General features: G+C 35.9%; 1 protein-coding gene across 2 annotated transcripts in view; it reads right to left on the bottom strand.

Annotated features, from left to right (window-relative positions):
• fip1l1a (FIP1 like 1a (S. cerevisiae)) overlaps positions 1 to 22931 on the bottom strand; it is a 97953-nt gene that overhangs the window by 7434 nt on the left and 67588 nt on the right. For both annotated transcript variants that reach the window (XM_039751202.1, XM_039751203.1), the window contains exons 14-15: positions 11734 to 11789; positions 6980 to 7196 (exon numbers count right to left, since the gene is read on the bottom strand). In XM_039751202.1, the coding sequence (XP_039607136.1) occupies positions 6980 to 7196; positions 11734 to 11789 (273 nt within the window). The remainder of the gene's footprint in view (positions 1 to 6979; positions 7197 to 11733; positions 11790 to 22931) is intronic.

Here is a 22931-nt window from a genome sequence, read left to right as displayed (position 1 = left end):
GGAGCATTAAAATTCCTTGTCATCAATTTAATAAAAAAAGGTAAATAAAAATCACTGCATCCTGTTTTTACAATTTACCCTTAACCTTTTTGGGTGTTGTGGAGAACAGAAAGAGCAGCTCTGAAACATGGTGGATACTACAATCCCTTAAGCCTACAAAAATATATGTAATGCTGGGAAACCTTAAATTCCCTTGCGCCTCCTTATCAGCGCCTTTGTTTTGCAAATGTGTCAACCAGCACAAGCAGCCTTATATCCTATGTCCCACCAAGGCAGCTTAAGTCAGACGCAAAATTCTCACAGCTAAAGTCACTTTCTTTGGGAGTTGTATTTGATTTGAGTTTGTAATAGCTGGTGTAACTTTATGGAACTTGTAAAAGTCAGCGTTTTATCTCTCTCTCTCTCAGTTGATGCTGTGGTTGATGCCTGGTCACAACTATTTGTTGTACCTGCAATCAAAGATTCAATGCCCCGTTACCGCTATCAGACTGTCATGCGGCACTTGCATTTTAACAACAAGGACACCCATGCAGAACCAGTGAAAAATGACAGATTCACTGCAATCTCAGACATCTGGCAACATTTTGTTGAGACCTGTGTTTTGAGTTACAACCCAGGGCAACGTATTATTGGTGATGAGCAACTGTTTCCAACCAAGGTCTGTTGTTCTTTCTTGCAAAACATCTTAAACCAGACAAATTTGGCATAAAGTTTTGGACTGTGGAGGATTTGGAGACAAAGTACATGTGCAATGCCACTCCTAATTTAGGATAAGATCCCAGTCGTCACACGGGAGAAAGACTTTCGGAGACTGTCCACAAGCTGCTTCATAAGCTTTATGACCACAAAGGCAGAACCACAACAACAGACAACTTCTTTACATCCCTTTCGTTGGCTAATAGACTGCTGCACCACAACACAACTCTGCTTGGCACAATAAATAAAGTGCAATGGGAACTTCCACCTGCAGCTAAAGACACTTTAGCACGCAAGCAATTCTCCACACTAGTGTTTTTATATCTGGCAGTGCCATGCTGACAGTGTATGTATCCAAAAACAAGAATTCTTTCTGCATTCTCAGTACCACAAACCATAACGGGGAGACTGTTTTTTTCCAATCTTGCCCATACACGGTCACAGACTACAACCACACGAAGGTATAAGAATTAATAAAATGTGGCTGTGCCATGATGTTTTCCGATATGTACTATTCATGTCATAAAATAATTTATTCAAAAATGTCACATATATTTATATCTCTCTTTGTCAATGTGGTGTTGACGTCATGGACCAGATAAGCTCCTGTTCCAAGACGTCTGCCTCCCCCTAGACTGACAACTCACGTTCAAATGACATAGCATTTTCAAATAAAAGATGTTTTTATTGCATGGATGTGCCTGTGCATGCGGGAGAGAAAGTGAAAGAGGCACAAGCAGATTTAATGTCATTCAGGTGATTACTAGAATATAAAATAAAACACTTTTTATTCAAGAATAAAAAAAAAAAAATCTTTGTGACAACCATCGTTTGTGTCTGCTTATATCCCTTCAGATATATCTTTTACAAGCACCATAAATTTACACCATCTGTTACAGCCTCAAATCAAATGTATGCTTTTATTATAGAATAGTAATGATAATAGCAGCTCACTAATCAAAACAGTAAATGCGGGGAACACCTGGGATCAAACAACCAACCTCTTTATAATGAGACAGCAGTTCTTACCTCTACACCAGCCAAACGGGCTTCAGTTTTTACACATTGACAGCAACATGTAAATTGAACAATTTCTTTTTCTTTGGTTATATTCTTGAATAAAAGCGCCTTGCTTTGTTATAACTTTTGTGAAAGTGTTTATTTGATATTTGGAATTCAGTCTTCATACATTACACACTTCACATCAACATTTTATCACTATTACCAAAACATGAAAAAAGGTTTCTGTTTTAGTTAAATGTTCAACATTTCTTGGTTTGCATTTCCTGTCATCCTAGATTTACACAGATCGTTGTAGACATGGAACACACACGAAATATATGCATTCCAAATAACAATATATTTACCCTATACAATTCTAGATGCCTAACTCCCAAACAGAGACTTCAGCAGTGAGAATTTTGCATCTGACTTCAGCTGCTTCAGTGGGGGATGAGATAGTAGGCTGCTTGCGCCGATTGACACATTTGCAAAAGAAAGGTGATGATGAGGAGGTGCAGTGTGAGGGAATTCAAGATGGCCTGGCATTATTAATATTTTCATAGGCTTTAGGGATTCTAGTTTTAATTATTATTATTTATTAATTAATTCTCTAATTTTAATAAACAACAAACCAGAGTCTGAAATTTTATTCTGTGACATTTTATGCCAAACCTCTGAAGCTATTTTTGTAATGTGACATCATTTAATTTTAGAAAAAATACTAGGAATTCAAATGGAACTATACTGTTCGTGTAAGTAGTCCATTTCCAAATTTTAGTATTTTATTATTCCTCCCTTAACAGCAAACACATATTTACCAGCTTTGCACATTATTACAGAGTATTTGGGGACTACTCGCCCGGGGACATTTGTTGCTGGGATAATTATTAAGTTTTCAACTAGTGAAACAGACTCTAAACTATAGTAAGATTAAGGCCTTGGCTGGCCCAAACAATGCTTTTTCACTGGCTATTTATTTAAAGTTCAGTTGCATTAGCTCTCAAAGCTCTTTAATCAGTGTACATAACATGAATAGTTTTGTTATAATCTGCGTTTTTCTAAAACACCATGAAAGGTGTTTTATTAGGACACAAATAAATTATTCACACTCTTTTTTACCTGTCAAACAAAGCTTTTTACTTAGCCATGGAGCATATTTTGTGCATTAAGAACTTCTCCTTTTCAGTGTAAATATATATAGCAGCAGCTTCTTTCACAGATGTATGAAATTTAGAAAACCTGTACATCCAAATTCAGCTTCAACAGCAGTTTTTGCTAAAGACATGTTGAAAACCTGGCAAGCAGGCATAGCCTGGAAATCATTAAGGTTAATTTCAAGCAACTCTTGAATGACCAGCATTTTTATTCTAGTCAGCAAGGAAACAGCCTGCCAACCAGATGTTAAAATTTTGCTGGTTCTTGAGTTTGGACCCTGTGTTATTCTGTAATGCACACATTAATTTATGCACCCCCATATAGAAATCAGGCATTGCACCAATATTAGCATACTGAGGGAAAAGAAAACCTAAATATAGACTTTACAGACAGACTTGAATTCATGATTTCTGTAGTAGATCTTGCCAGGTAGAAAGCTGGGTTAAACAGTACAACACAAAACATTGTGGATCATAGTCTTCTCTCACAGAATATTAAGGTTGACAGACAGACAGACAGACAGACACACACTCACCTAAAGGATTATTAGGAACACCATACTAATACGGTGTTTGACCCCCTTTCGCCTTCAGAACTGCCTTAATTCTGCGTGGCATTGATTCAACAAGGTGCTGAAAGCATTCTTTAGAAATGTTGGCCCATATTGATAGGATAGCATCTTGCAGTTGATGGAGATTTGTGGGATGCACATCCAGGGCACGAAGCTCCCGTTCCACCACATCCCAAAGATGCTCTATTGGGTTGAGATCTGGTGACTGTGGGGGCCATTTTAGTACAGTGAACTCATTGTCATGTTCAAGAAACCAATTTGAAATGATTCGAGCTTTGTGACATGGTGCATTATCCTGCTGGAAGTAGCCATCAGAGGATGGGTACATGGTGGTCATGAAGGGATGGACATGGTCAGAAACAATGCTCAGGTAGCCCGTGGCATTTAAACGATGCCCAATTGGCACTAAGGGGCCTAAAGTGTGCCAAGAAAACATCCCCCACACCATTACACCACCACCACCAGCCTGCACAGTGGTAACAAGGCATGATGGATCCATGTTCTCATTCTGTTTACGCCAAATTCTGACTCAACCATTTGAATGTCTCAACAGAAATCGAGACTCATCAGACCAGGAAACATTTTTTCAGTCTTCAACTGTCCAATTTTGGTGAGCTTGTGCAAATTGTAGCCTCTTTTTCCTATTTGTAGTGGAGATGAGCGGTACCCGGTGGGGTCTTCTGCTGTTGTAGCCCATCCGCCTCAAGGTTGTGCGTGTTGTGGCTTCACAAATGCTTTGCTGCATACCTCGGTTGTAACGAGTGGTTATTTCAGTCAAAGTTGCTCTTCTATCAGCTTGAATCAGTCGGCCCATTCTCCTTTGACCTCTAGCATCAACAAGGCATTTTTGCCCACAGGACTGCCGCATACTGGATGTTTTTCCTTTTTCACACCATTCTTTGTAAACCCTAGAAATGGTTAGGCGTGAAAATCCCAGTAACTGAGCAGATTGTGAAATACTCAGACCGGCCCGTCTGGCACCAACAACCATGCCACGCTCAAAATTGCTTAAATGACCTCTCTTTCCCATTCTGACATTCAGTTTGGAGTTCAGGAGATTGTCTTGACCAGGACCACACCCCTAAATGCATTGAAGCAACTGCCATGTGATTGGTTGATTAGATAATTGCATTAATGAGAAATTGAACAGGTGTTCCTAATAATCCTTTAGGTGAGTGAGAGAGAGAGAGAGAGATATTATATATATATATATATATATATAGGTTGAAGAGAAGAAAGGTAATGGTAAAGAATGAGGAAAGTGTAGAACATCAACCTTCCATTTCGTTGGATGAGAGGTGTTTTCTGGATAGCACTATCATAGACAACAGATTGTCTGTATACCTGCTGTGAAGGAAAGAATATTTTGTCTAAAGGTGTGCTTTAGGAAGTGAAGAAACCAATTGCAGACATATGTCTACAATCACACTCTGCAATCGCTGAGTAGACATTTAATTTTTCAGGAAAGTGTTATGTGGCTCTTTATTTTTTAGGAAACCTTGAAAAAATGGTCTGTCAAAAGTACTACATTTTATTTTAAAGCTAAAACAGTATCTGTGCCAATGTTTCTAACCAGGCTTGGTAGAAGAAAAGAACTGATTGAAAAGGGAAGTTTGTATTTGAACTATTTAACTATATATATTTTGCATCCACAAAGTATTCACAGCGCATCACTTTTTGCACATTTTGTTACGTTACAGCCTTATTCCAAAATGGATTAAATTCATTTTTTTCCACAGAATTCTACACCCAACACCCCATAATGACAATGTGAAAAACGTTTACTTGAGGTTTTTGCAAATTTATTAAAAATAAAAAATTTGAGAAAGCACATGTACATAAGTATTCACAGCCTTTGCCATGAAGCTCAAAATTGAGCTCAGGTGCATCCCGTTTCCCCTGATCATCCTTGAGATGTTTCTGCAGCTTAATTGGAGTCCACCTGTGGTAAATTCAGTTGATTGGACATGATTTGGAAAGGCACACCCCTGTCTATATAAGATCCCACAGTTGACAGTTCAGGTCAGAGCACAAACCAAGCATGAAGTCAAAGGAATTGTTTGTAGACCTCCGAGACAGGATTGTCTCGTGGCACAAATCTGGGGAAGGTTACAGAAAAATTTCTGCTGCTTTGAAGGTCCCAATGAGCACAGTGGCCTCCATCATCCGTAAGTGGAAGAAGTTCGAAACTACCAGGACTCTTCCTAGAGCTGGCCAGCCATCTAAACTGAGCGATCGGGAGAGAAGGGCCTTAGTCAGGGAGGTGACCAAGAACCTGATGGTCACTCTGTCAGAGATCCAGAGGTTAAAGCCACTGCCTCAATGCTTCCTGACCTGGAATGAGTCTCCTGGAATTCTGACTTATACAAAATCTCAAAGACAGATGAGCTGATTTAAAACAGTCACTAAGAGACCCAACAGTGAATACAGAGGTATGCATTTTTCTGCCATGTGACACCATATATGAAAGGTCTTTGCAATGCATTTGAATGCTGCTGGGAGAGGATCTAATTACTTGCTGGTTGTTTTAGGAATCATTAAAACTCATCTACATCTGACTCTTCCATTTGCATGTCCTTATATTCACAAGGAGGATGCGGAGTTGACTTTCCTACAGAGTGAATAAGTGAAATAGCAGCAGAGTACAACAGAACTAGGCTACGGAGGATAGCTTATAAGAACGGTTGGATTCCTGGTAGTAATTTTTACAAGACATGAACAACTTAGTCAGTTCATTACATTACATTACTTGTATAATGAAACTGATCCTTAAATATTTACTGTATAAGTTGAACAAATTGAATTTTGCAATGAAAGGGCAGTGCAATAATTAAAGACCACAAAAATGTTTCAATTTAGGAGCTGAAATTAATTGGATTTCTAATTTTATGCATAAAAGGAACACACTTGTCAATCTACCAAGAAATGTTAAATGTCAAAGAGACATACAGATTTCACTGATTAATGAATCCTCAAAACCAGTAGGATTAATGTTAATTCCAAGGCAATACTGAAATGGTATAGCCTTGTCTGGATATGTATTAGCAATACAATAAATGTGTTATAAAAAAACAAAAAAATAAAATCCAATTCAACTAATGTTTCCAAAATAAACTTGCCAAGCTTTTCCATATTGTTTGCAAATTAACACAAATGGCTTTTCTACCAATATATAACTATCTTGTCTTGTTTGCTTTATGAATCTGCATATATAGCTTAAAGTTTACATAATGCAAACAAAAATGTAAGAAAAATATTAAGTCGATTTAATGAAAGAAAGAAAAAAAAGGCAAAATATGCCATATCATTTGCTAATCCACTTAATCCTAAACAAGGTCACTGTTTGGAGGCTGGAGTATAACCAAGTCAGCACATGTTACAAAGCAGGAACAATCCCCTAGAGAGGGCACCAGCCCATCGCAAGGAAACTCACACATTTACAGTTTATACTTTCAACAGATTTAACTACTACCTATTTTATTCATTATTAATCTGAACCTTAACTTCAGTACTTAACTGTTCACTACTCAATTTAATTTTACATGTGTGCCTTACCTGTTGTATACCATGGAAGAAGGACTATGATCTCGTTCCCGCTCACGTTCCCTTTCCCGCTCTCTTTCTCTATCATGGCCTCTTTCTCTGGGCCTCTCACGGTCCCTTTCCTTATCTCTTTCTCGCTCCTTGTCTCTTCTTGAATAGTAGTCCCATTGTTTTGAGTTATCAATTATATTAGACCAAGATGTTATATTTCCTGGGAGATGTGGATATCCTACAGGATAGAAAGAAAAATGAATAACACTGATAGAAGAATTCTCTCTCTAAACAAGATTAAATTAAAACTCACTAAAGGGAAGTTAAAATGAACAGTAAACAGATTATTAAATTCTCTTTTCCATTATATATTTGAAAAAAAAAAAAAGAAAAAAAAAACACAAAGAGTGTTCATCCTACACACCAAACCTCACTCATATTAAAGTGATGTTAAGATACTAGTAAAACTATTTGCTATGAGAATAGACAAATTGCTGTCGTTTATAATATCACATGATCAAATTGAATTTATTAACAAAGAAATCAATTCATAATCCTTGAATGATTAGTAAAATATACCATTCGCCCTCACAGTTTCAGAAGTCCAGTTATCCTTGGACATCTTTAATGGAATTAAAGACAGGTATCTGCTTGAGGGTGATCTCAATATACATGCTTGGAAGAAATTATTATATTCCAGACCAGAAGTCTCTGTTCGAATTAACAATATAAATACTGACTATTCCACAATACAATGGGAAACTACCCTAGGAGGTCAATTAACACCAAAGGTTTTTGCAATTGCTATTGAAGCCTATCAGACTGCTAATAAAGAGATAAAAGATATACAGAGAGAAGCACTTCCACAAAACCTCTATGTAGATGACAGATTCTACACATTAAACATACTTATTCATCACTGACACCCATATTCAAGCTTTTGGGTGAATTACAAAAGATCATGGATTTTACTTAATAAAAATGCATTTCCCAGTAATAGTCTTGCATGTCAGAGCAAGCTAAATAACTTAACAATGATCATCTCAGAAAGGCTAAACTATCTAGAATAAAAGTAACAAGAAAAGTAAACATCTATTCAAATTTAAATTCTGATGGATACCATCAAACAAGATGTTAACAGATGTTATCTTTCTGTATGAAGCATGGCTGGCTCCAAACCTCTCCCCTGCTCCAATTATTTGGCAGGCAACATGCAATTTGCCACAGGCAGCAGGCCAAGACACATCTACTCTCTAAACCCCAAAACCATATCTTACATAGACTGTTGAAAAGTAACAATTTATAAAACATTTTTATGGATATGATGATTAAAAAGGCTGATTAATGTAGTAATGCTTCTATTTAAAAACAAACTCTGGAATTTTATTTATTGCCATAACAAAATCTAATATGGTGAGGCACATTAAAAAAAAAAATCAAATAAAAATATAATTACAAGGGTATCTCAGAAACGTATTACTATGAATTTGGGTAGTACTGGTTTGGACTGATTCTGTGAATTCTGAACTCTGTGAACCATGTTTGGGTGTGGGTCACAAATGAATCTTTTTTTTTTTTTTTTAATATTGGGTTATGTCATTGTAAACAAGGCCAGAAAATGTAAGACAGCTATTCTCTTCATTTCCCTGCAGGTGGCCACTGAGAAATATTACATAACTCAAGACGCATTTTGACAAGAAAATGTTATTAAACTTAACATAGCTCTCCATTTCCTATTCTCATAACATTTCCAAAATATTACTACGCCATCAAATTTTAAATAACCTGTATGATAGTATCAGTTGTATTTCCACAACCTCTTTTCTTTAGGCAGCTAATATCCTGGATTTCTGTAAGTTGACTAGTAGTTTTTCACTGGACCCTGTCCAACATCATGATGTCTTTCTTTAAAAAATAAAATTCAAATCCATACAATCAACCATTCTATGTTCCTTTTTTATGCGACTCTTCAATTCCACCCGGGGGAGTAAATGCGAACATTAATTTTATTTTAATTATTTTCATTTTTATTACTATTTAATTTAATATTGTTTCTTTGTATCAGTATACTGCTGCTGGATTATGTGAATTTCCCCTTGGGATTAATAAAGTATCTATCTATCTATCTATCTAATAGCTTTGGCACACAATCAGAAAAGTGACAGATCCACCTAGAGTCTCAAGTGTTCGTGATAAGTCACACTTTATAGTTGAACATTTTCATTGTGTAAAACTGGCATGACACAAAACTTTTCTGAAAATAAAAGGAAGTTGTAGACAGACTACAACTATGTGCAACCATGTCATCAGGTGTGTATTTAGACACCCCGTGACTCAGTTGTAGCATTCTATCACCTACTATATAAAAAAGGAAACAGTTTTGATTGAAGTATAATCATTCACTGGTTGGCTTTTGTCTCTGCAAGAATTAAAAATTGATGAGTGGTCAATGGGAACTAAAATGCACACAAAGCCCACAGACAATGAGAAAAGCAAGTGTTTTGGACTGAGCAAACACAGGGACACCTTATCAAACTTTTCACCCTTTATAGATGTCTGTTTAATGTTTATCACAGCAAATTGGAAAAATTAAAAATGTTGAGCATTGCAGGCAGCCAATTCTGGTGTGTTCCACACTGACTGAATGCCAGAATGAGACAAAAGTCACAGTACATTTGCAGTATCACAGAAGATTCAGAACAATAATGAAAGATCACGGTTGAATCGTGTAATAAGTCACCCTCTATAATTCTACTGACAACCTCTGAAGCAATCAGATTCAGCAACTGCAGTTATTATATGTGACATGCTTTCCAACTAGAAGTCATGTTGAAGCCTGTAGTGGGATGTCATCTTTAATTCTATTTAAATTTTTTTTTATTTTTCAAAAGTGTAAGCATTTAAATATATGTTTTGTCCAAACCCTAAGTAGTAGTTTGATTGACCCCAAATTGTTGGTTGATGTAGTTAGCAATATCTGTAACTCTTTCATTAAAATCATTAAAAAATATTGAGCTCTTTCTCTTCATCATCTTTTACAATCACATCCATTAATCTGACTGTTATTAATGTTAAGATAATTTCAATATATTTTAGTTGCACAAGTCTACTTAACCACATCTTTTAATTTTTGCTAGCATTCATTCCTTTAGTAATTTTTCTTGTATGCAACAAATTGTTTATTATAAATATGTAGCTTGACTGACAAAATGCAACATATTAGATGTTATTCAGAAACCTAATAAAATAAAACCATAACAATAGTAGGACCTATTATAGTTGTGTTGTTAAAATTTGAATTGATGACGAGATTGGGATGGAACATCAATGATGTACAGAAATTCCAAACAAAATTCATTATTTGTCATGTACGGAGAACAACTACCAACAAATACCTCAGCAGAGAGACATTATATTGATATTACTTGGTCATTCTCTAACAAAATGAACTTGATTCTCCAAAATAACATCCAAGTCGAAATTTTAAGGTCCCTAAAGACCTGCTTTCTCCCAAAATACAATTTATTCCATATGTATACTGTTCTTTGTGTGGGGAGAAAAAAAAACTAACAATTGTGTGAAAATTGTCGCTAATAAGTTTATTATGTTCCAGTGCTCTTGATGAAAGTTTTAAAGTTATAGCAAGGATCACTAATTTAAACTGAAAAGGTTCAATTTCTTCAATCTCTCTTCATATCTCATACCTTTCAGTCCTGGAATCAGCCTAGTAGGTCTTCTCTGGATTTTCTCTAATGTTGCTACATCTTTGTTTTGTAACATGGACACTGAAAAAACACCCAATACTCCAATTGAGGGCTCACTAATGAATTATATAACTTAAGCATAACCTCTCTTGATTTGTACTATACACATTGTGCCACATAACCTAACATCTTAGTACTCTTCTAAATAACTTCTGCACTCTGTCTGGATATACTGTAGATAATAAATACACCATTAATTTAACCAATATTTCATCTGCCACAAATTCAAATTCAATATCATAAGCTACCTCTTCTCCCACATGCCTTCCCACATATTAGTGAAACACAATCTCCCCTGTCTGAAACCATGCCAGCTAGGTGCTAATGAACCAATTCCTTGCATGTGAAATTTAGCTGCCATTAGTTTACCAGTGATGTGCCTGAATCCCACTTAAATTTTGACAGATTACCTTTTACTTATCTTTTGCCTCTTCTGCAATATTTCTTCCCAACCGCTCTTTAGCTTTCCTAATATATTTCACTGTTGCCCCACAGTTAGTGCTGGAGCTTTTAGTCTTAAAAGTCTTGCACAACTGTTTTCCCCTTTGCAGCTTCTTATTTATTCACTTCAGTTATGTTATTAAATTCCCCACATCTTCTAAATGTTAAATGTGCCCTGCATTACATGTAAAACACTATTAAACGTGTCCCAAAAGTTTTCCACTGTCTCCACACTTAATCATCTATCCCAAGTTATCAATTAGGCTTAGCTGTATCTGTTCAAAATTTGCCCAGCCAGACTTTTCCGTTTTTAAATATGTGTTTTACTAAAACAGAGTAAAATGTAGTATGTTATGGTCACTAGGTCTTAATGGTTCAATCACATCTGTCACCAGAGTTTAACACTAAACATTAAAAAAAAAATACTAAATTTGCACAGGCTTTACTCCTTGTTAATGCTTTAACATACTGTGTTAAAATAGTTTCCTGTCATTTGTGAAGTTTACTTTTTTCCTAGTAGACTAAAACAACAAAACCACTTTATTTTATTTTAATTGTGCAAGTACTTACCGCCACTAAATGGATAAGGTGGAAGGTTGCGACCATCATAGTTCCCAGCATGCCCGCTAAGAAAAACATCAAAAGCTATGTTAACACAAAATATTATTAACTAGTTTCAACACTGTTAAACATCTAAAAAGGCTTCAAGCACTGTACATTTGATTCATATAGCTTAAGTGATTTTTGCACAATGCTTAGGCAGTGAATTAATATTAATTAGCCACAGTGCTTCAATTCCACTGAAGATCTTCTGAACATACAATAATAAAGTGCAGCCTTAAATTATGTGGACAGTGACATAATTGTTATTAGTGTGGCTGTCTACCCAAGTATACTGAATCTGAAATGAACATTTAATGTGTAGACCTTCAGCAAAAGACCAAGAGTATTTACATTAAAAATGGTTAGAAGTATAAGAATTGCACCAGTTCCTATATGTAGTCCTATGGATTTTAAAGAACCATAAGTAACTTGACAAATGACTGCTTAGCTGTTTTGTGGTGAGCAATGAGGTGCTGCAGCTTCAAGTCATGTACAATTTACATAAAAAAAGGTCTACAGAAATGTACTGGTGAATTTGAAGTCTACCAGGTCATTTGGTGTTCAAGGAAGCCTACTTTAGTGGATGACAGAAGAATACTTTCACTTCTAAAGAAAAAAAAAAACACATGTATCAAATTTTGGGTCAAATCAACTTGGTCCATGATGTAAGCATAACTTCAGAGAGTTCATCACAAAATACAAATCACTTGTAAGCCTTGAGAGGAGAAATCCCAATTTACAATTTGCTCAGAATTACATTAAATAGGTCATATGGACAGTCAAATCTTTCTTTCACCTGGACCAGAGTGATGGAAAACGAAATGTGTGGAGAAAGACAGCTCAAAATCTTAAGAATGCCATCTTCTCTGTGAAACATTGTGGAGGTTGTGTAAAGGATTAGTCATGTATGGCTGCCAATAAAACTGCTTTCCTTGTATTTACTGATAAAATAACAGCTAAGAAAAGCAACAAGGATGAATTCAGAATTGTACAGAGATAAACACTTAGATTCAACAGAATGCATAAAACCCATGTCAGTGCTTTACACTGCAGCAGGATAATAATCAAAGCACTTTGCTAAAAAAAAAACAATGATTTTTGTAAACCATAAAGTAGAATGTTCTTTAATGGCGGAGTCAAGCACCTGTCCAAAATTTGACTGAGCATGTATTTTAACTGCTAAAGACAAGACTAGAGGCAACAAACACCTGAAACAAATGGGAACTGAAGATGGCACAGTACAGGCCTTGCAGAGCATCAGCAGTGAAGAAGCCTCAATGTCTGGTGATGTCTGCTGGTTCCAGACTACAGTCACTGACTGCAAAGAATTTGTAACCATGTATTAAATATGACTGCTTTCTTTAAGGTATTAATTTGTCTAATTATCTTTGGTTTCTTAAAAGCATAAGGAAATGTAATAAGTGCTGAAATGTCATTCATACTTTATGTAAATACTCGTGATTTAATGCTAAAAGTCTATACTACAAGCTCATACCCTTGGTTTCATTTCAATACCAGTGCGCTTCAGTAGAGAGTCACTCTAATGATAACTGTGTCTCTGTCCAAATATTGCACTGTGTCTATATTAAAGAACAAATATGGACAGAATTAGTAAAAATACTTATTTTTTTGTTAATATTCACTCAGTGGGAGATTCATTTGAAAAACTAGCACATTAGCACAAAATACCAATTAGCCAATAAAGTGGCTGCAACTCAAAATGCACAGCATGCAGTAATACTGAAGATGTTTAGTTTTTGTTTGACAAGTCATTAAAATAAATAAGCTGTATTATTTAAGCAAACTAACTGTGGTATGACTGTTAATGTCAGATGCAATGGTACAAGCATCTCAGAAACAGCAGCTCTCCAGGGATTTTAACAAACTGGAATCTATAATGTTTATGGAGAATGTTACCATAATCAAAACATATTCAGCAAATAGTTTATATGGGAGAAAAAACCTTGTTAATTGGAGAGGTGAAGGGAGAATGTGTATTCTCGTTAGAGCAAACAAAAAGGCCATAAACACTGAAATCAGTATCTCTTTGAATGCAGTAAGTGTCACACTTTGAAGTAAAAGGCTTCAAAAGTGGAAGACTACTCCAAACTGCACAGAAAAAGGAGTTACGGTTGTCCGATTTCTAAAACTGGACAACCAAAGACTTCAGAATTGCTGCTGGCATGTCATCTTCTGCTGTGACATATAGATGTTATAGTCTATATTTGAATAAAACAGAAACAAGTCATAGATCTATCCCATACCATGTCAGTGGTACAAGCTGGTGGGGATAGTATAATTGTGTGGGAAGTGTTTCTAGCCCCACATTGGGCCTGGTAATACCTACAGTGCATCCGTAAAGTATTCACGGTGCATCACTTTTTCTACATTTTGTTATGTTACAGCCTTATTCCAAAATGGATTAAATTCATTTTTTTCCTCAGAATTCTACACACAACACCCCATAATGACAATGTGAAAAAAGTTTACTTTGGAATAAGGCTGTAACATAAAATGTGGAAAAAGTGATGCGCTGTGAATACTTTCCGGATGCACTGTATGAAGCATAATGTCAATGCTACCTAACCACTGTTCCTGATCATAAGCATTCCTTTATGGCAATAATCTACCCTTTTCCAAACATACATTTTTACTTGATAATGCACCATGTCACAAAGCACACATCATTTCTAGTTAGATCTGCAGACATACCAGTGACTTTAGTTTACTTTAACAGCCACCAGATCTCAAAGCAAGAAATGGCTAATACAGTTGCCACGGAGTATGTGTTTGCACAGACATTTTCATTATAGTTAAACACACACTTGTATACATAGACATACAATCCAATATACACAAACAAATAGGACATTAACAAACTGAAAGCACAAAAAAAACAAAACTGGACACAAATGATAGAAAGATTTCCCTTAAAGTCCCTATTACTGTAATCCTACCCATATTTTTGCAGCCAATACTAATGCTAAAAATCCATCCATCCATCCATCCATCATCCAACCCGCTATATCCTAACTACAGGGTCATCGGGGTCTGCTGGAGCCAATCCCAGCCAACATAGGGCACAAGGCAGGAAACAAACCCCGGGCAGGGTGCCAACCCACCGCAGGGCACACACACCAAGCATACACTAGGGACAATTTAGGATCGCCAATGCACCTAACCTGCATGTCTTTGGACTGTGGGAGGAAACCGGAGCACCCAGAAGAAACCCACGCAGACATGGGGAGAACATGCAAACTCCATGCAGGGAGGACCTGGGAAGCGAACCCAGGTCTCCTAATTGCAAGGCAGTAGCGCTACCACTGTGCCACTCCTAATGCTAAAAATACAAAATATAAATAAAAGTTCACTGATGCTTCCTACAATAGTTTTAAATAAAATGACAACAAGCCTGGTTCTGAACTATTACTGTGTTATACCAAAACAGTACAGTCATAGCCATTTGCAACCAAAGTTATATTACAATGATTTGGAGCATACAAGTATGCAGTTAAGTACTCTACATGATGTTCGATCAATGATCCTAACCAAAAAAATTCTATGAAAAAAGTGCATTTAAATAACCAATCAGGGAGAGGAAAAGATACTGCAGTTACTACCTAAAAATTGTGGATTAAAAATCAAGAGTAGACACTATCTGTGTTAAGTTTGCATGTTTTTTCCTTTAATTCCATATCTCAAATGTTTACATGTGAGACCAGCTAGGAGCTTTTAACTGCCTTAGTTTGTATATGTGTGGGCCAGTGATTACCAACATGGGGCACACGCCCCACTGGGGGGGCAATTAGAGAATTTAGTTACATTAATTTATAGAATGAAAAAACAGAAATTCACTGTTAAACATGATAGAAAAAAAAATTATTATTTTTTACAGACACATTTACATATTCATATAAACATAGAAGGGATGGTGAAAAACCCTTTAATTTGTGATTTTACAACCGGCTTGGATTTTTCTACTTAGAAATCGTTTTTACCATTAAAATAATATGAATTGTAAGAATGATTATAAAATTTTGCAATATAACAAAAATATAAAATGATCAAAATATTACAGAAAAAGCTACAATTAAAGTTGCTTTATATTTATGAATATCACATCTCTTATTATATGTTTTCAAAACTATTTGCAGTATATTCATACTACTTCATATTAAATTTTTTTTTTTTTTTTTAACAATTTCTTAGTGATTTCTTTGTCAGTACTTCAACTATCCTTTCACTCTTTGTTTCCATGTTCTTTGGAAGCTTGTTTAGACCAAATTAATGACATTATGGGCTTCCTCCACGTGAGTAGGAGATCACTTTTTGAATAGATAATAATAAGAATAAGGCATGTGTTACTGTGGGGAACATCATGATTTTAGAGTTCATAGGTGGGGCATTGGCACTCTAGCCACCATAAAAAAACCTTACACTGTTCCACTCCATCTGAAATAGTGTGATGCTGAGGTGTCACCCGTTGCATGGCTGCACTCGGGTCTTAATCTGGACCCTGAGTTGGTTTGTTGTGTGGTGGGTGCAGCAATGCACTGTATCAGTGCGTGCTCCTAACCTCTAGATGGGGCATGGCCAAAAAAAGGTTGGGAACCACTGGTGTAGGCATAATACAGAAACTCAGAAAATATGATGCCACTTTGAATTTCAGGATAACAAATACTTCTCTGAAAGTAGGTAAGGAATAGAAAATAGGCCAACCATAAAGGAGCTACTTTCAATGACTAGAGTGGCACTTCATAAAACAGGGTCAGAGAAAGGGACATAGAGGACGGCTCACACACTTGTAATCATCTATGCCAAGAAAAAAGCAAGGATAAATGTTTTATCACAGATTAAGATTTCTGATCATTATGCAATGATCTCTTCAAAAGCTATCACACAAAAAGTCTTACATTTCAAACAGTTCACTTGTCATCTTAAAATAACCTTCTTGTAATTCTGGAAAACCCAAAATGAACAAATATCTTGATGTCATCCCTGATGCTTGTGCTAAAAATCAGCACATAAAGATCAGATAAAGAAACAACTTAAAACCACCAATTAACCAAACATGGCAATCTTTGGGACTTCAATGGAATAAAAAAAAAAAATCAAGGACTCTGAAGACGACCGACACAGACCAACACTGTCAATACTAGACTTTCATTTATATGATAAAAAATATGACTTAAAACAGAGTCATGGGGGCAAAAGCCTATATACCACAGGTACCTAGCCTGGAAAGGAAAAATCAATTCACATACCAATAATGACTTATTATAGTGAGCCAATTTAAAGTCACTAAAAAATGTATGCAAAATGTGAAAGGAAATCCAGAGAACCCAATTGACACATGTGGACATTGGGAGAATACACAAACAGAATATAGATATTGACTGGGATTTCAACAGAAAATCTTCAAGAGCTTTGAAATAACAATACTAAAAGAAAATCGACATAAAGGAACAAATAATGGCTGCCTCACTGTTTCTGAGTGTATAGATCTAAAAATTACAAACTATTGTATAAAGAAGTTTTTACTTAATATTTGTTAGATGAAAGCAGTTTGCAAATAAAACAAGTTAGAAAGTGGGAAAAAAAAAGAAAATAAGCTCTACAACCTTTTCAATCCATTTCAGGGTTGCAGCTGCCAAATGCTATCTCTCCAGGACAGGGCTGAAGGCAGACCCAGAGAGAACTCTAGTCCATCACAAAGATCACTCTCACTCACACACACACACACAAACACATACACACACAGAGTGACAATTTGCAATTGTCAATTACTGTAACTTAAATAAAAATAAATGAATAAATAAAATTCTTTGTAATTATTCGGTTATGACAAATGTTACGGTACAATAGAAGTGAAAAGCAAACTTTATTTAACTATTGACCATAAAGGATAACATGTGAATGTAGCACTCTGAAGGTAAATTATAAAGTGACCAGATTTTCTAAGTCCCAAACAAGAGCACTTGTGTAGAATGTATGCCCATGTTTAAAGACCAGCCTCATTTTCTTATTGCCTGTTTTATCAATTACTAGCAAAATACCCGTGCTTCGCAGTGGAGAAGTAGTGTGTTAAAGAAGTAAAGAAAAAGAAAAGGAAACATTTTCAAAATAACGTAACATGATTGTCAAAGTAATTGTTTTGTGCATTTGGCCGCAGCGTCACAAAGTTGTTTTCGTCTAGCTGCATCAGAAAATGTACCACGACGTCTGACACACCTCCTTTTTAGTGTTTTCTCACAGCTTGGATTGCTGCTGTTATAATCGGTTTGAGTCTACTTACATACATATACATACATTATATATACACACATATATACAGTACAGGCCAAAAGTTTGGACACACCTCCTCATTCAATGTGTTTTCTTTATTTTCATGACCATTTACATTGGTAGATTCTCACTGAAGGCATCAAAACTATGAATGAACACACGTGGAGTTATGTACTTAACAAAAAAAGGTGAAATAACTGAAAACATGTTTTATATTCTAGTTTCTTCAAAATAGCCACCCTTTGCTCCGATTACTGCTTTGCACACTCTTGGCATTCTCTCGATGAGCTTCAACAGGTAGTCACCTGAAATGATTTAACTGTCCGGGATGGCACTGTCGGTCCTCCACTCCTGTGCGTGTCTTCATAATCCGACCTGACGACCTCATAATCGTATACGTGTAAAAGAAAGTGCGAAGCGCCTTAATATTAGTTTGCCGTGGTCTAGAAATGGGATCCCGTGTTTACAGTTGTCTGCGCTATAGCTCACGGGAAGGGGAAAAAATTAAAAGAGTTTACTTTCACTTAAAGCAGAAGCGCAGTCAGCATCTCAAAGGCCAGCACAGCTACGCATGCGCGCGTGCGCCGGCTGTCCGACTTTTGTAGTATTTTTGCAGTGCAGGAAACGCCACTTTTTGCAGACACGTTCACGTGAGCAAAACTCTTCGTGCTCTTTAGAGGTCTTGCTTTCTCTGCGTAATGCGTTCATAGTCAGTTCATGTGAGCCGCTCGGAGTACATGCATCGAAGCTTCTGAGCTGTGCCTGTGCTATCTCGTGCGATCTCATAATGTCCACGGCGTTATTTAATGTTAGCTAAGACCCGGCACTTAAAAGTTTCTCGCTACAGCAATTTTAACTCCGTTACAAAGTGATCCAAAGTCTCGTTTATACCTTGTGTCTTCTCATTAAACTTGTATCTCGCGAATAGTAAAGTATTCAGCGTTTTTCTTCAGCGCTCTTTGGGGGCTCTTCCTTCTTTTCTATGTACTGTGGTCATAGTCAGTTCACGTGATTACGTGGGAGGCGTGATGATGGACGTATATGGAGTAAAATAGGTTCCAGTTATGACCATTACGCGTAGAATTTCTAAATGAAACCTGCCCAACTTTTGTAAATAAGCTGTAAGGAATGAGCCTGCCAAATTTCAGCTTTCTACCTACACGGGAAGTTGGAGAATTAGTGATGAGTGAGTGAGTCAGTCAGCGCGGGTTTTGCCTTTTATTAGTATAGATCAACAGTAAGAGTACAGGCACGAGGGGGGTTAAAAACAACACTTCCACAAATAAACACAAAGGATTCCACAAAGTGCTTCAAATGGAAACAAATAAATGACAGTACTGTCCCATTTTGATCTGCTTCTTGGTTGTCCTGTCAATTCTAATCAGATTTACCAAAAGTTCTTAATTAATCTTTACCATTCATACTTTTGACCACACTATTATACATATATTAAATTGATCTGGCAGGAGCCTACTTTGGAGGTCTGTATGCCGTGCTCTAAATATATTGTAACAATGTCCGTTTTGGCAGTGCAATGATTTATTAGATGTTAGTCTATTAGATGCAGCATATTAAAACATTTTGGCACTCTTCAGTTATTTATTGTCTGGCTCACCTAGTAAAATTATAGTCACATTGAAATCGTGAATTATTATAATGTGTATATAATGGAGTTGTGATCTTGTTTAGTGTAAGATAAATAGTACTGACTAAATATTTATTTGCACTACTCACATTATCGCACAAGCCACAGGGTACTTCATTCATATATAGATAACCTTTCGTTTTTCTTTCTTGAATTTTATACTTTTACGGCTAGTAAGATAATTTAACTTAACTGTTAAAACTGTTTAAGCATCGAGGGGAGAAAAAAGCATGTAGTGGTTTCCATGTGTGCCAACTGGACTTACTATGAGAAGGACTGCTGTCCCAAGTGAGCACAAGCAGCCAGTGAAAGCAACATCCTACCCCATGCATGCAGTCTGCTGGTTTTACATTAACTTGAGTTAGGAATTTGTTTGCCATCAGTAGCGTCTATCAGAGATGAAAAAATTGGAAAATATACAACATATACAAGTTGGTACAAGTCACACAAAGCATTCCGCTGTTTTACATTGGACAAGTTTGCAAATCATCCTATACTTTTAAAAATGGAGACTTTGAAATTAAAACTGTGTGCAACGCTATCTGTTCAAGAAATTTCAACAAAAATGGAACCGTCTCAACAAATTTCTCTGAAGGATAAGTGTGCCATATTTCAACAAAATTTGTCTATGAGGGGCTAAGTTGTTTAATAAGGACAGACAGACAGAGCTATTGCAGTAGGTGCTTTACACATAAGTGAACACACCCAAAAAAAAAAAAAATCTAGAAGTTGCAATGCAGCTTAAAACCATGGTTAAAATGTGACCTGTAAAATTATAAAACCTATCAACTTGGATTTAATTCGTAACAACTAGTGTATTTTCCTTACTGTGCTGCAAACGATCTTGAATTAAAAGCAAAAAAATGTACACTGAACTTTATACTAAAAGAGACACAGAAAAATGTTGATATATGTAATGCTTAATTTTTTAATTAGCATGTATAAATATATGAATTTAAAAAAGCAAGAAACAATGAATGAATCAAAGGTGAATGCCATATGCTAGTAAACCTTTGAATGGTTTCAAATATCCTTAAACAGATCATACAAACAGGACTACTACACACCACCAGTAGTTATTTCTATAATCAAAAGACATAATACAAAGACTAACAAAACCCCCAATTAATTTTAATAAAAAATATCTGAAATTTAAATATTCAACTGTAAAACAAACAATTAAGTGCAATCTTTTGTAAAGAGGTCACTTGTGTAAGATTCTTATGCTAGGAGAATGCAAGATATTATTATTTCATGTCCACTATGTGAAATCACAGCATCTGTCATGTATAATTCTTTCATACAGCAGTCAATAAACTTCTTCACTGTCGATTCTGAAAAACAGTTACATGGTCAAATTATGCAAATCACTACTACTGAATTCCAGCAAACATTTTTGAACTTCATGGTTTAAAATCCCTGAACAAACTCCAAATATAAGATGTGTAACAAACTACAGAAGCACTAGTTAAGGGTTTACACTACGTTTAACAGCAGACATAAATATGAACAGTCCAGAAAGGAATGCAACAAGCATGGAACAGTAAAAAAAAATATTAACATGAGGACACTGCAGAATACAAAAATGTATGGTTACCCCTATTCTACAGCATCAACCTTTTAAATACATTTTAACAAAAACTAAAGGCAACTTTACTTTACAAAGAATGTAAACCCTGTTTGTTTAAGTAAACACTGCTGATAAACCTACTGAAATAATTAACATCAGCGCAAAATGTGCCTTAAACACTTAAAACAACAAATAAAAATAATGTATTTGTTTAGTAATTCACTCTGGCTAGTAGATGCAACAGAAAAGTCTAAGCAACGACACTAATATCGAATGTAAACTTCTGAGCAGTCTAAACCACTAGGGTAAGCAATTTTATATCACATTAAATTATTATGGTATTACTAGAAAATATGAATGAATTAAAAATATCTATATATATATAATTCACTAAGGCAAGACAACCATGGAGAGCATGCCGGAAGTGGCGTGGATTCACTGAACTGCCGACAAGTAAGACACCTATGGCGCACGCAGGAAGGAGCTACGCCCACCAACTCCTGGCACCTCTGAGCCACGTTGACTGTTCATAGAGGCATTTTTCTCGCGGAGGTGAATCGCCATATGCAGCGCGTAAAACGGTTTGCGAGGGGTATCTCATGGGATCCTTAAAACAATCCTTTACAACTGAGGTTAAAACACAATGAAGTAAGCAGTCTTTAAAAACCGAGTTTTCAGTTACGACGCACGACCATTAGCACCATAGCAAACTGTTTTACACGCTACATGCAGCAATTCGCATCCACGACAAACATGCGTCTTCTTAGATGCCCCTGCTGCCAGTTTTCAGTCACGGGTGATTGTGTGTTGGTTCGTTCCATGCATTGTTATAATGTTGCTTTTCTTGCTGATTTATTACATTACTGATTTCCCAAATGTTAATTTTCTCCCTGTGCTTAAAAATCATTAAAAAAACGCGGGTTGGCTAGTACTATAATGATGAATATCTTCTACGCAATTTAAAATAAATCTTTTCTAAGGTGTTTGATGTATGTGAATCGCACAGTACCAAACAATAAGGCACTTAGACATAAATGTGCTTATTGCATGTGTATTGGCAGTGTTCATAAAAGCATTGCCCATTTGGCAAAACGAGTTTCTTCCTCTGAAGCAATATGGGTTAAGTAAATCCTTCCAAGAAACTTACTCTAACAGGTGTTTTCAAAACTACCGTTCTATAAATAACAAAGACAAATAGAAATCGCATTTAAGAATGTCTGCTTTTATAGTGACTGCCAACACATAGGTGTTGGTAATATTCCAAAAATATTTCAGTTGGCACAAGTACTATGCTCTATTTACAAGTTTGACACAAAACAGCTTATACTTATTAAACAAAAAAAAAAAGAAATGTATACCTATTATCAATAAACATAAAACTAAAATGTTAACTGGTATTAAAAAAGATACTTAATTAATGATTTGCATAATAGTGTCCAAAAATATTCCTTTATGGCTACAGTCTACCCTTTTTAAAATGGGTACTTTGAGGAAGACGATGTTTCACATTACAAAGCAAGCATCATCTCAAGCTAACTCCAAAGACTGCATGGCTCACATATCTCGGTCCAATTGGACATGTTTGGGACAAGATGGAATGAGAAATTCATAGCATAAATGTGTATCTAAAAAAAAACAAAAAGCACCTAACTATAAACAACCAAA

This window comes from Polypterus senegalus, chromosome 4 (genome assembly GCF_016835505.1).
Source record: "Polypterus senegalus isolate Bchr_013 chromosome 4, ASM1683550v1, whole genome shotgun sequence".
Lineage (NCBI taxonomy): Eukaryota > Metazoa > Chordata > Cladistia > Polypteriformes > Polypteridae > Polypterus > Polypterus senegalus.
The sequence above is the reverse complement of the archived record's forward strand: the minus strand, read 5'-3'. Positions and strand labels throughout refer to the sequence as shown.